General features: G+C 37.6%; 1 protein-coding gene across 1 annotated transcript in view; it reads right to left on the reverse strand.

Moving 5' to 3' along the window:
- MNAT1 (MNAT1 component of CDK activating kinase) overlaps positions 1–15,502 on the reverse strand; it is a 109,564-nt gene that overhangs the window by 28,401 nt on the left and 65,661 nt on the right. The window contains exon 7 of the mRNA XM_014071965.2: positions 9,875–9,996. Within this exon, the coding sequence (XP_013927440.2) occupies positions 9,875–9,996 (122 nt within the window). The remainder of the gene's footprint in view (positions 1–9,874; positions 9,997–15,502) is intronic.

Consider the following 15,502-nt stretch of genomic DNA (forward strand, 5'->3'; position numbering starts at 1 on the left):
CTATAGAGTAATGTGAAATATGTATTTCATTGTAAAATGGTTCTAATACAGACCTTCCTAAATGCAGGAAGAAGACCACAGACTGCCTGAATTTCACGATTGCAATGGAAAAGGCAGATCTTGCAACCATTTATTCATATCACACTCCACAACTCCCTTATTTACTAAAATGAGTGTAGAACAAAACTGGAAAACCTGAGTCTCAACCTGAAGCCGTTGTTTTCCTCCAATAAAAACTCATTTCATATATGAAGAATATGAAGGGAAAAAAGTAAAGGTTTATTTTTTAAAAAAATACTTCACAAAGGATAGGAACTCATGAAACATTTGATAAATGTCTCACCTATCAAATGAAAACATCAAAATAGCAAAAGGATGTCCCAGGGGTGGGATTCTACCGGTTCGGACCAGTTCGAGTGAATCGGTAGCTCCGAAGATCAACCGGTTCACTCCCACAAGCAAGTGGGGCTGGCCGGCCGCCCCTGCGCTTTACCTACCTTTATCTTCTCAGCTGAGTCGCATGGAAGAGTGGATTGCCGCACCTCAGCTGTTTTCCTTCCCAAACAGAAATCCAGAGTCTTCTCTAAACTGCACACACACGCACAGGTTGTTAACCTGTTAGGATCCCACCCCTGCCCACCCTTCTCTTCAGGTTCTACACATAAAGACACAGAATATTAGAGCTGCACAGAAACCCATATTTAAAGGGAACCTTGTGATCTGGAGTATGTGTGAACATGCATGTACAGTAGTAACTGCATCTTTCCCTACACTCTTGAGACTCCAGAAAAATATATATATATATTGGGAAATTAAGAAGTTTCCAATAGATACTAAATGTGCATCCATACACATTCCAAACCATATTAGAATAGCGATCTCAGGATATTGCTAACGATATTTGCTCATTGCAGTACCAGTTCCCCATGATAGTAATAGACACAAGGACAAAAACAGAATAAAACTGTCTCCTTCTCTCATATTCTCTCTCTCTCCCATCTCAGGTGTACTGAGAAGATAAAAGCTAGAAGGCTAAGGCTGGTTTTCTCCAATGATGGCTGTTGTCTGTAATGGGGCAGGATCAGTGGTGGGATTCAAAAAAAATTATTACCGGTTCTGTGGGAGTGGCTTAGTGGCTGTGGCTTGGTAAGGGTGGCAGGGGAAGGATACTGTAAAATCTTTATTCCCTCCCCACTCCAGGGGAAGGTTACTGCAAAATCCCCATTCCCTCTAGATCAGCTGGGATTCGGGAGGCAGAGAATACCATATTTTTCAGACTATAAGACACACCGGAGTATAAGACGCATCAAGATTTTGAAGAGGTAATTTTTTTTAAAAAAAGTTTTTGCACTCTGCAGGCCTCCCAAATCTTCTGCACGCCTCATTTGTTTGTGAAAAACGGGGCATGCAGAGAGTTTGAGAGGCCTGCAAAGTACTCCTGGGGGCTGGGGGGGGGAGAAATGAGCAAGAAACAGCCCTTTTTTTGCAAAAAAAGCAGGACATGCAGAGGGTTTGGGAAGCCTGTAGAATGCTCTTGGGGGGGGCAAAAATGGCCTGGTTTTTTGCTCATTTTTGCCCTCCCCAGCCCCCTGGTACACTTTGCAGGCCTCCCAAACCCTCTGCATGTCCATTTTTGTGAAGGGGCGGGGTTTTGGAAGGCCAAAAATGCTGTATTCAGTGTATAAGACACACCCAGGTTTTCACCCTCTTTTTTGGGGGGAAAGGGTGCGTCTTATAGTCTGAAAAATAAGGTAGATGGAGCGGGGCCAGTCAGAGGTGGTATTTACCGGTTCTCCAAACTACTCAAATTTCTGCTACTGGTTCTCCAGAACTGGTCAGAACCTGCTGAATATCATTTCTGGGTAGGATAGAGAGCAGCACTGCAGAACCACACCTAAGCAGAACTTTGGAGCACAGCAAGTAGAATAACTTCTTTTTTTTTGTTATAAAGTTTTTAATTTTTTCATTTTCATAACATATAATCACATGTATATTATTACATAGCCAACATCCTATTAGTAGAATAATTTCTGAGGCAATGCAAAAATCCCCCATACCTTTGGATCCACATATGCCTCCTCCAATAGCAACCTACCACTAATAAAGACAAAACTGGTTGACTGAAGATGAATGAGAAAGAATGAGAAGTTGTCTCTTGAACTTGATAATAATCAGAAAAGACAAGTTAAAGAAGCACTTGGAGGTGGGGGGGAGAAGAAAAGAAGAAAAGGAAAGCTGAAGGCAAAACCTTTTTTAAAAATCTATTTCACTCTCACATAGATAATTTTAAAAATCAACAAAATCAGCAGAGCAATATATCTGTTTGCTCTTGATTATATAAATGAAATGTATTTATTTATTTTCCCTCTTTGTCTTTCTTTCCAAACTTTCCATAAAGTGGTTAAAATAAATAAAGTAACTACATTGTATTCTCCCAATTCTGGCTTTGCCTCAAGAACAGAGAAACAAAGCACCAAAATATCCATCTGTGAGACTGCAGAAAGGGAGATAAGCAACAGAGACATGCCATCAATTCTGCTGAAAGACTGAAGTCCTCTTTTTTCTGAAGTGTTTCCATTTTAGTCATTTCTTTTTGGAACTGCAGTTTATCATTAAAAACTGGTGGCTGATTCCTCCGTCTCCAATTTTTTTCCCCCCTTTTATGTCATATCACTTAGATTTGAAAGCCTGTAGTCAGTTTGTCCTGGGATGATATAACTAATAGTTGTATCAGTTTTATCCTCACTAATTCTATTAATTTAAAAAAATAGTTTTCATATATCAGATGAAAACCTTACTTTATTTGCTTCCTTCAGCGAGTTTTCTTTAGAGGGGCCATTGAATTATGTAGGGAATTATGGGAAATGATGGAAAGGGAACACCCAAAATCACTAGAATTAAGTTCAATGTAACTCCCAGTGTGCTACAATAAGAACATAACCTAACATGATACTCATTGGGCAACATTCACTCTCAAATAGTGTGCAGAACAATTCCATCTTGGCAGCTTTTTAAAAAGCTATCAGAGTTGGCCTCAGACTCACCTCTGGTGAGGAAGGTATTCTATAAAATGAAAGGTTACCACATAAAACTTAGGGACATGGTGGCTCAGTGGCTAAGACACTGAGCTTACCGATCAGAAAGGTCGGCAGTTCGGCGGTTCAAATCCTTAGCGCCGTGTAACAGAGTAAGCTCCCGTTACTTGTCTCAGCTTCTGTCAACCTAGCAGTTCGAAAGCATGTAAAAATGCAAGTAGAAAAATAGGGACCACTTTTGGTGGGAAGGTAACAGCGTTCCGTGCACCTTTGATGTTTAGTCATGCCGGCCACATGACCATGGAGACATCTTCGGAAAGTGCTGGCTCTTCGGCTTTGAAACAGAGATGAGCACCCCCCCCTAGAGTCAGGAACGACTAGCACATATGTGCGAGGTGAACCTTTACCTTAGCTTTCCACATAAAAACAGCCCACAGAGATCTCAGCTTTCCTACACTGGATTCCAAAGCCCATGGAATCCAAGGAAACAGTCCAAAAAGTAGCTTTAAAACCCATTTTGGATTTAAAAATTAAAATCAATTCTCTGCATTGTATCTATGAATTTACTTTAAACCAATATAGTGCTTGCAATAGAGATATTACATACTTGAAACTGCTTCTGCTGTGTATGTCAGCATACATTGCCTAGTAACTGCAACTCTCAAGTTGTCTTCAAACGTAACCTCATAAAGTAACTCTATCTGGGGGCTGATAAGGGCATGAGTTACCATCAGTGGGTCCTCTCCATTTCTCAAAAGCAAATCTTCAACATGCCACTGCAATTGTCCTGTCTTTGTGGGAAATTAGACAGTTCTCCTTTCAAAAGCCCTAAAAGGTTTTCCAAGAACCATCAGATCCTCAAGAGTTGATTTTGAAAGGCACTCCCTCCACTTCATTTTATTCAACAATTATTGTACTTCATTACATTTCATATTTCTGAGTAATAAGAAAATACATCTATATTGAGAAAGTATATCTTTAACAAACATTACACACCAGCATTGTGTAGATTCTATAACTCTCACACCACAAAAAAAAAGCTATCCTATAATAAAATAGTATAATTACATTTCCTTCAGCAACCTTGTAATCTCTGGAGTATTTACTTTAGACTAAACAACTCTATTCAGCTGCCCTGTGTCTGACTGTCAATGAAAGAAGCTTGTTTGACAACTGCTTGGGGCAGATTTTTTTTTTTTTTTTTTGCCCATGATTGCATTAAAAAGAAGTTAGAGAATATCACACAGATTATAGGCGAAGTATTCAGAGCACAATAGCTTATGTTCAATCACTGAATTAATTCTGAATCCAAATGCCAAGAAAAGCAATTATTATAGACATGTTGATGTCAGGTTCAGGTTGCTGAAGTTAATCTAGCAATTATAGCCAACTTGGAATATAAGTAATTGTGCAGCCAAGGGTAGCTTTCTCTTTTTTCTTTATACATTTTCCATATTTTATTTTATTTTTTGCCTTCATAATCCTCCTGAGACTGTCAACGGCTACAGAACCCACACTAGACCCACAGATGGGTGGACAGGAAATAAGAAAGTCTATGTCCAAAGCAATCCAATCTCAACAGATTCTGCTAATGATCTTGGCAGAAGGGTTTGTTCGCTGCAAAAGTTCCATATACTATATGGTGTCATTTGAAAAATCTCAGAAGATATTTTGTCAGAACAACTTTTTAAAACAGTGAAGTTCTAGTCTTCCTGCAGGAGGCCATGTTCTTGTCCTTGATTTCAAATTCAGCTGAGGAAACCCATATTCTTTTTTTTTAATACAATAAACATGTATAACTAGGTTTTAACCATGAGGGTGCTTGGATAATGGTGCACTGATCTAGCTGACGCAGAAGAGGGATCTTCTGAACTTTCTACACTGTATGAAGAGCAGAAAATATAACTAGATTCCTAAAATATCATTCAATATGTTAGTTTAAAATTAAGCATTTCTCCGCTAACTAACCTTAAGGAGGTCTGTGGCATTCAAGTTCTCAATATTCTAGCTGAGAACAAAACTACTAGAAGATGCTGAGAACAAAATTACTGCAAAGCAGGTAGCACCACTTTCTACTTGCTTCACAAGGACCCAAACCAAGCTACATGCTTCAAGAGAATGTAACAATTCTTTCCCTTCTCAAAACAGACTCTGGGCCTTGAAGAACGAACAACATGAATTAAGGAAGGGTTACTACCTTAAAATGCCCATCTGGGAGAGTGTGCACAGTCAAGCTTCACAGCCTATTTCAATTACTATAAAGGACCATACTGGATTCTTATAAATGGTAAATATGTAAAGCTGCTGGCTGGATGAGCTGTGTATGTATTCTAAAAGAGGTTTTTTTTTTGCAGCTTTCAGGTCAACAGAACTGGAACCTCTCTTAAACTATCTAACCATTAACCTCAAAAATTCTCTGGGCTGCAGGCTGAAGCTGGTATATGTTGCGGGCCAACAGCAAATCCTACCGCCACTTCAAAAAATCCAGTCATCAGTCAGGTTTTTTAATAGAGGTAAACCACAAACACTTTCCATAAGCAAAATAAAAATGTAGAACAATTCTAAATCAAGCCGTGTTTTTCCTTAGCTGTACCGTTTCTGGTGGCCAGAAAGATCCTTAATGGTGAAGAAAGCACATTCTTCAACTAATGGGCCGCTATTGAGGGGCCCTAATGGAAACTGTAAACTGCCCTTCTAATTTGGCCTGAGCACCTTTCAGAACTGCAGTATTTATTTGAAACACAAAACACAACAAAATCCAAGGTTTCTAATAAGGTGCAAGGCAGACGCAAATAGTGGAAGAAAAAGTGAAACAAACTACTTTTTACTTAACAATAAGAGATACTTAGCTTTACTAAGGAGGTCTGAAATATATAAAGCTATCTCCAAGTTAATGAAGATGTCAACCTGGTATGCAGCTGCTATGAAAAAAGGCAAATTCCATGCTATAAATCTTTAGGAAGGGATTGAAAATAAAACTGTCAATAATTATAGTGTTCTTAAACAAATATATAGTATGTCCACATCTGAAATACTATATACTCTTCTAGTAGCCAGATTTAATGGAGGATATATAATACAGCTGGAAAAAAGTGCAAAAGAGGCAAACAAAATGATTGTAGGATTTGAACACCTACTGTATTAAGAAAAAGCTAGAATGCCATCATGTACTATGTTCATTTCTGTAACCTTATGAGAAAAATGGACCCACTCAAACATAACTCAAGGTGTTCCTGAAGTTCCAAAATCTAGTGACTTAAAACAATTTTAGGAAAATATTCTTTTTAAATGATATCTATATATCATTAAATAATTCATAGAATTACAGAGTTGGAAGAAGGCATTCATGTCACAAATCCAAACCTCAGATTGACATAAAACTTCAAATTAAAACACACATGACAGAAGGCTGACCAGCTTCTGCTTGAACATATCTATTATAGGTAACTTTGCACTTATATGGATAATTGATTCAACTTTTGGGTTATTCTTAATTTTAGAATTTTACTAACAGTCAATCACAAACTGACTTTTTTTTTTGCTTAAATCCATTTTATCATGCACTGAACCCTAGGACAATAGAGAACAAGCTTTGACCTTCTTTTGTATGACATACTTTGCAATATTTAAAGTTAACACTACTCCTTTTCTTCCTGGGGCTGAACATTCTTGGATTCTTCACTCTCTTTACACCTTTCTGATCAATTTTGTTATTCTTCTCCGAATTTGCTACAGCTTCTTTGAACCCTTCTTAAAGGGCAATTTGTGCCATCTGCTTTTATATTTGTGCAGCCATATCACAGTGTTGAGATATAATCCTCAAGTGTATGGTTTTTAATTTATTTCTTTCCAATGATGTACCTCAACCCAGAGGTGGTATTCAGCAGGTTCTGACCGGTTCTGGAGAACCAGTAGTAGAAATTTTGAGTAAATACCATCTCTGAGTGGTAAATACCACCTCTGAGTGCCCCCCCCCCCCATCTAGCCTCTGCCTCCCGAGTCTCAGCTGATTGGGAGTGAATGGAGATTTTACAGTATCGTCCCCCTGGAGTAAGGTGGGAATGGAGATTTTGCAGTAACCTTCCCCTGCCACGGCCATCAAGCCACACCCAGCCACACCATGCCCACAGAACCAGTAGTAAAACAATTTGAATCCCACCATTGCCTCAACCACAGAGCAGTCCCTGACAAAACAATGAGCACAATAAATAACAGTGACAGGAACCCATAGTGCATGATCATTGCATCAATTCAACTGAACATCATTTCAATCGATTGACCTATCCTAAAACAGTTCCGAGAACTCGATGAATCTTATACTACCCTTGTATTTCTTGAACTTGAATCATGGAGCAGCAAGGGGCCAAGCAATCAGAAACATAAAAAGAGACTTTTATCCAATTTCCTCATCAACACAAAAACCCATGACTTTTTACATTTATTTTTTTCAGAAAAGTGGTCTTTAACATATAAATGTTCTCTGCATTCTAGTAAGTGATTGTGTGTTTTCTGGGTTTTATGGTTTTTGTAGTGTTATTGTAGATGTGAGTTACCCACAGTTGTACTCCAAGATAGGCTGCCATATAAATCAAACAAACAAACAAATGAGTAAGTAAATAAGTAAGTAAATAAATAAATCAGGCGGGCAGGCAAGTCCTATGAATTGTGTACATTATATTTTTCTCCCACCCTTCCTCAAATGGAAACAAACAAGCTATCCCCACCCACCCTTTTATTTACACAATAAATTTGTGAGTTGAGTTCAACTATAAGCTGGTAACCAGCCTAAGATTGCCCAGTCAGCTTTGTGGTTTGTGGCTGAGTAGAAATCTGAACCCAATTTCCCTGATCTCAGTCCAACAGTCCGGTAATTAAATTCACGCTGGCTCTCAAATGTAAAATACAGCCTAAACACAGGAAAACAGACAAAGCTGCAAAAAGATAGAAGCAGGAGCCTCTTAGTCTAGAAAACTATTTTTGTACTATATTAGATGATAGTCAGCCTTGACAAGTAAGGAGTTCCAATGGCAATATAGGTGGGTGGACACGCTGCTGAGCACTCACTAGGCCAAACAAAGGAAGAAATGGCCAGCCAAAAAAAATCAAATACGAAACTTGGGGAACTGCTCCCCTGGAGTTACAACTGGAGTTATAAATTGAATATTGGTTAGAACTACAGTGCAGATCTGAGAATGTTGGGGGTTTATCTAAAATATTCAGGCTCAAAATTCAGCTTATTAATGATGCTCTCTAGATTGCTCAGAGTAAGTCTACATCTTATCTTTACCTACTTCACAAAGTTGCTGTTTTGAATTAGGAACAGGGCACATTTCCGGTGGAACTGGTAGTGGAAATGGCGACTGGGTCTCCAAACCAGTAGGAATGGCATGCTCGGCACGCCCCCGAACCGGTTTCCCATTCGCCGCAACATCTTTTTTTTCATCTTTTTAAATGTTCTGCGCATGTGCAGACCTATTTACAGGCAACTACGCACAGACGTGGTGCATAAAAACCATGCACTGAACCAGCAGTAATGCCAGAAGAAAGCCATCCCTGCATACAGTAATAGCATCTATGAGACTGAGTTGTGAAATAAAAAGCTCTGGTGCCAATCCTGTCTTTCACAAGCCTCACAAAGGTGACTCAGGCTTCACCTACTGGGATTTCAGGAAGGAGCACAATATGGACTTCTACATCAAGGACAATTTGTTTTATCCAAGGGGCTTTGCAGCATAATAACTCGTTGTCTATGGAGATTTTCAATCATCCAGGTCATGGTTGTCCCAAAGGTGCTTTTCAAAAGGCAACTGAACTTTTTTCTTCTCTTGAAAATGTTTCGCTTCTCATCAAAGGATGAGAAGTGAAGCCTTTTCAAGGGGAAAAAAAAACAAAGAAGGTCTGGTTGCCTTTTGAAATGGGATAACAACTCCTTCAACACATTTTCTCCATGCCATGGCAAAGGCAGAACAATAATAAAGGTAATGCTAAAGTACTTGGCAGTTCTCTTTTATAAGGTGTCCAGAGATAAAGCATAAATACATTATAGACAGCAACTATCTTCTCAAAATGAATAATTAGTAGGGCTAAGATGTAAGTAAAGCAATGTTAGTCATCTAATGAATCGACTGATTTATTCATTAAATTTTAAAATGGGTGGGTTTAAAAAGCACTAACAGTACCCATCCAATTTTATAACCTTTTTGCAGCAATTAAGCAAACACTACAGTCTTAAGTGAATGCATTGTATTTTAAGCTGTAGGTTTTCCTCACAAAATTTACATTAAAATAGCACCAGGATACATGCCCATAGCAACACCTAGAAAAAGGCTGTATGGGCACTATCAGTTATATCAGCTAGAACTCATATTTAAAGTTAAAAAGAAGCTAAGGCAAAAAAAAAATTACCCTGACAGAAAGAATCTAACACTGAAAGTAAAATCTAACTTCTCTCATAATGAAAAGCCAGCCCTAATATTTTTATTGGCCCACCACTCTTAGGCAAATCAAGATCCAAAGCTTTATATGTATATTTTTAAAAACTATCCGCAATTGAAAAGGAGCAGCTATTTCTCCTCAACTCCCTATAGCAACCTTAAAACATTAATTCAATCTGGCAGAATTCTCAACTGATATATAAAATACTACAAAACCAAAGAAAAGTGTGGAACAAACAAAAATCACATTTGGCCACCCAAACAAAACATTGGTTTGGACAGGATGTTGTCTATTTTGTTACCGTCTATTTTGCTTTTAAAAAACACTCTGCTTTGAAAAACAAATAAGGTGGTAAGGTTCCCAGTAGGGTGCAATCTTAAGTCAATTTAAACAAACAAACTTACCCTAATTTTCCCAGCAAATCCACCTCTGGAATCAATGGTCCATATGTCTCTACATGCAGTGGCTTATAGTCATAGAGTACTTCTTCAATCTTTTGAACAGGAACTAAGGAAATATGCTGACCCTGTTGAAAATATATAGGGAGATATCTAAGTTGTGGTTTAGTTTAAGTGATTCATAACAAGATGATGTTATTCTTACGAAAGGTGAATTAAAATCTTAATCTTAATATTGAGCATTCACTTGCTATTATGCAATCCATTTTCTGCTTCTAATATGAAATTCTTTCCAAATATCTTAAGATTAAAAAAATAATTGTTTGTTAGTTATAATTCTTAAAGAGGAAGGTGTGGAAAATAAAATTAGTTAATACCAGATTTACATTAACTAAATGCAGCTCTGTTGCAAATAAATTTATTAGATAAAAAGTTTATTTCTCATAAGCAATACCAAATAAAATAATCAGAACTCATCCGCATTTGCTTCAGATGAGCAGCAAATAAATTTAACAAATACATAAATAAGTAATCATAGTAAAACAAGACCATTACGGTTGATCATCAATTATTTCTTGAAAGCTCTAAATCAGAAGTGGAAGCTAATTTTGCATTATCCTGATATCTACTATATGTATCTATCTATCTATCTATCTATCTATCTATCTATCTATCTATCTATCTATCTATCTATCTATCTATCTATCTAATATCTAAACTACCACAGGCAATGGCTGCAAGAATTGATGTTTGCTGTAACATTGAAATTAATTCAACAAATTCCTACATTTTTTTTAATTGCATTTCTCAAATTAGCTTTCAGACAACAGAGTGTCTTTAAAATTCTTCAGGGTCTGAGATCAAAGCAAAACAGTATAAAAATGTGAGAGAATCCAGAGTCCACTGGAGTTGGGCATCTATAATGAATTTAGAGAAATAAATAAAATTTACATTTGTTATGGTCTATACATTTTTCCCATTGCTGTTCAGCCACAATATTAACAGAAATAGAAGCTTTGATATACACTAACTATACAAAAATCAAGCTTATGTTTATCAGAGTTGGAAATAATTACACAAAACCTATAGGCATATCTTTTCCCCTCTAAAAAAATCCTGCTGTGGTGCCTCGTTGTGGCAAAAGGGGAAGTATTTAAGATTTGTATGGCTGCCCACCTTCAAAAACAAATCTGGGAAGCTTGCAAAAATAAAACCAATGCAATAAAGAAAACCATGAAACCAAAATCTGGCATCTCAGCCCTCCTCCTTGTATATCTCTAACAAAACCATCCACAGGCTCTCATCTCACCCTAATCTAACTCTTGCGGGGAAAGAGGCACAACAAATTACACATTCCTTGAAGAATTAGAAGTTCCCTTCCAGTTTGCATTGATTACAGTTTATAGCACAGTACTCAAATACTAGATTATAATTAATTATTTAATTAGATAAAATAAGTCAGATTCAAAATCTTGTTCTGAAGTTTGTATTCTTTCAAAGATTTGGACTGCTCATAAAGATAATATTAACTCTAGCTTGTAATCCCATTTTTTCCATTGTTTAATCCTAATCTCTGGAATCGAGCATAGCGGACTTGTTCCAAGACAACCAAAAATTGTCATCTGTCAGGAGACAGATGAATCTAATACAATTTCTCTGCAATTTCCAAATAAAGTAAATGTATGCTTCAGAGGTGCTATTCAGCAGGTTCTGACCAGTTCTGGAGTTCTGGTAGCGGAAATTTTGAGTAGTTTGGAGAACCGGTGGTGTTGTCGGTCCTCCCCTCCACCCCCACAAACAGGCAGGTGTTAAGACAAGAGGGGGGGGAGATGAAAGACAAGAAGGTGCGGAAGAGCAGGAGGAGGAGGAGGGTCATAGAGTCCTCACATTTCAGACGCCCTCCCCCGCCTCAGCCCCCAGTAATCTTAATTTTCGTTTAGATATCAGGATGCTCTCGGAGAAGCAAGAGGGCTTCTTGCAAGACGGTTCATCAGTCTTGAGGGGGAGAAGGTGGGTGGGTGCCTCTCGCTCGCAAAAGTCCCTTTTGTGCAATTTGGATCGCAGGAACAAAGTTTCTTGAAGCCGCTTCCCAGGCAGGATGGGCCCCAGGGTGCAGACACACACACACACACACACACACCCTCCTGCTTCCTTTCTCACTGCTCTTGAATCTGCTTTTGCATTTTCTGTAGCATCTCCTGCATTCTTCGCACCTCTGACTGGCCCACCCCCGTCTATTCCCTTCTTCCCAAGTCTTAGCTGTTGGGGAGGAAATGGGTATTTTGCAGTAACCTTCCTCTAGAGTGGGCTAGGAATGGAAATTTTACAGTATTCTTCCCCTGCCACGCCCAAGCCACACCATGCCCACCAAGCCATGCCCACAGAACCAGTAGTAAAAAAATTTGAATCTCACCACTGATCTGCTTAATATAAAAATATCACTCTACCTGCCTATGGAACACATTTAAGGATTATCCCACATGGAGCTATTTATTTTTCCCCATCTATTCCATCAATACATCAAAACATTCTGGATTTCTGCTAAATTTATAACAGCAGGCATTGATTATGATGAGGCAGAAGAATTAGTAGGTGCTTCTTGAAACAAAACATTCCTTATTTTTCCATTTGAAGCTCCAGAAACAGTTGTCAACCTCTCATTTGTATTCCATCCACACTCTGATAGAACCATGCAAAATTTAACAATAACTAGAGAAAATATATAATACCTAATGGTGGTCTTTATTTTGGTTCAACTTACTTAGGTAAACAGAATTCATTCCTGGAGATTTTGAGAAGGCTCAGGTTCAATGGTATAGGATGGCTTCAATCTACTGAGTCCCAGCCAATGGTTGTATATTTCTATTTAAAGGGCTTCAAGTAGAACTAGACAAGATACCTCTGCATGAAAACTTGGAAAATCAATTGAGCACAAATCCTGGTGTCAGGGTTCCAAATAGCATCCAAAAGTAAATCAGAGTTCAAGGCAAAGTATTGCTCAAATTTCCAATTTATTAAGAGAGCCACGTTGGCACATCTGGGAAAACCCAAATCTAAAGGCTTCCCGTTTTTTCCACCCAGTTTGAAAGTTCAAGATCTTGCCTCTACACCCATAAGTCCATCACATGGTCCAATCTTCCACTGCCATATTGGCAGCTTCCACCCATCCAATTCCGGTCAAATGCAGAGGTGCAGAGACAAAGGATGACCTTGGCTTTCTAAAAAGAATTTTGTTATGGCTACATATCATCTAACTCCGTACAATCCCCCCTCCCATTTCCCACAATAGAAAATGCATAGTAGAATAATGGAAAGTGTGGCAGGCCTGAGATCCACAAGAAAATATGGTTGCAGGCCTGACACCTGGATTGATCAGTGCCCAATCTAAAAATATCTTCATATCCTGCTAATTAATTCCACAAATAGAACAGTGGCGTTTGAGGACCATAAAAGAAAAGTGTGAATACAGATGTTGGTGGAACCTTAAGTACTAAATCTTAAGTAGCAAGCAAATGAAATTCATCTCACCTTAGTAGAAATGATAGACCAGTTGACCACATGCAGGTAGTCCTCAACTTATGACCGCAATTAAGCCCAAAATTTATATTGCTAAATGAGAAATTTGTTAAGTGAGTTTTGCCCCATTTTACGACTTTCCTTGCGACATTTGTTCAGTGAATCACTGCAGTTATTAAATTATTAATATGATTGGTAAGTGAATCTGTTTTCCCCATTGACTTTGTTTGTAAGAAGGTTGCAAAAGGGGATCATACGACCATGGGACACTTCAACTGTCATAAATCTGAGTAGGTTGTCAAGCATCTGAATGTAAATCACATGACCATGTGGATGCTCAACAGTCATCATAAGTGTGAAAATTGGTCATATGTCCCTTTTTCATGTTGTAACTTCAAACAGTCACTAAGTGAACTGTTGTAAATTGAGAACTACTTATATGTGCTTGCTCAGTTTGCTATCCAAGTACCAACAGCAGATAAGAAAGAGACCAGGGCCTTATGCTTGTTTATGCTTCTATCTCCTTAAACTGGATTGAGCAATGTTACTAAAAGGGAATATCCTCTGGCAGGAAAATACACACAGCAGAATATAATCAATTAAAGCTTCACGAGCGCAATGCATCCCCAGACTGCCTTGGCAAACTCACAAGGGTGCCATGTGATCTTATTTATTTTTTTAGACATTCATTTGTGATATCTTATCTTTCCAGAGGTGGGCTTTCAGCAGTCTTTTTTGCTTTGGGGATACTGTGAAAAAAATTACTATCACACTAATGCCATGATAATCTTTGCAACCAAACGATACTTTCCTTTTACTTTCTGTGACTGATCACAATAATCAAGCTGTTGAGTTTCTTTTAAATCGAAGTTAAATCTCTTTCAGATTTAAAAACCCTAATTAAATAAATAAAACTACTGAAGTGGTTTTGGATATCTGGTCTCCTTTTCAAGAGAGTTCAATTGCGCAGATCATCAAGAAATAATTTTCTTCCATTTTGTTGAATGTTAAATTAAAACATCAAACAGTAAGGTAAGTGTTGAGATTTTAAAAAATCAAATCTATGGAGTAAAATAATGGAATAGCTAATTCTGTTAGTTATGGAATATATATGCTGAAAACAAAGCTAGACACTAGCAGTTAATAACATTTTTGAAACACAATGATAAAAATGATGAATTATTTTTATATAAATGTATATTTTATCCACACCAATATGTGTCCATTATTTTTCTTATAATGGCTTGGACCCAAATATTTCTAGTGAAATTGAAAGGAAATTCCTGATTGATAAAAAGCCTCTATAAATTATTCTGTGTTTTTGCCCTGCTGTATTTCTCCCCCTCCATATTCTAGAACATGTGATCTCCTTGATGACATTTTGGGAAATATCAAGAGGCTAAAATGGATGAATAAATTTATGCTAATCTATTTCTGGTTCTAAGCTTACATGTTATTAATTATGCAGTTTGGTTGTCTTCTGTGTCTGTTTCAACTCATAATATGACCCCAATCAAATTCCACAATTCAGTGTACATACATGAAATATTAATTGTGGGAGGGACCATATCTTAGTAATAGACCACAGCCTTTCCCCACATAATTTCATTTTACTGTATCTCCAGAATTAGGGAGATAGCAAGGGTGGGAGATCAGAATGCAGCCAGTGAGAAAATTCTTGGCTAGAACACTGGGAAGTCAAGGTATAAGAAGATATTTTTATTTTATTTTTAATCCTATTTTAGGTGTACATTGTTGGATACTCCAAACAAAAGTGTTCATAAAACAAACATTTATCAACTTCAGTAGGGTTAAGATTCTATTCCAAACATTTACTTTCTGCTGTATGTATTCAGTTCTCTCTTGTGCTATGTTAGAACAAATAGGTATTTTTTATTTCAATATGTGCTTGTATTGTATTCTTCGCTATAAAATGTGGGCAAATTTAATCTACATATAACACAAGAGCATGTTCAGTAAATTTTAAAACTAAGCACAATACTCTGAAGCAATTAGCAGAGAGATCTGTTTAAAGACTAACATCACTCTGAAGCCTTTTTGGAAATAGCTCCCCAAACAGAAGCACTCCCTTTCCACCTGTTGCTGTCACATATGTTC

Source organism: Thamnophis sirtalis, unplaced genomic scaffold, assembly GCF_051295495.1.
Source record: "Thamnophis sirtalis isolate CommonGarterSnake01/CBP01778 unplaced genomic scaffold, rThaSir2_p1.2 scaffold_1, whole genome shotgun sequence".
Taxonomy (NCBI): Eukaryota; Metazoa; Chordata; class Lepidosauria; order Squamata; family Natricidae; genus Thamnophis; species Thamnophis sirtalis.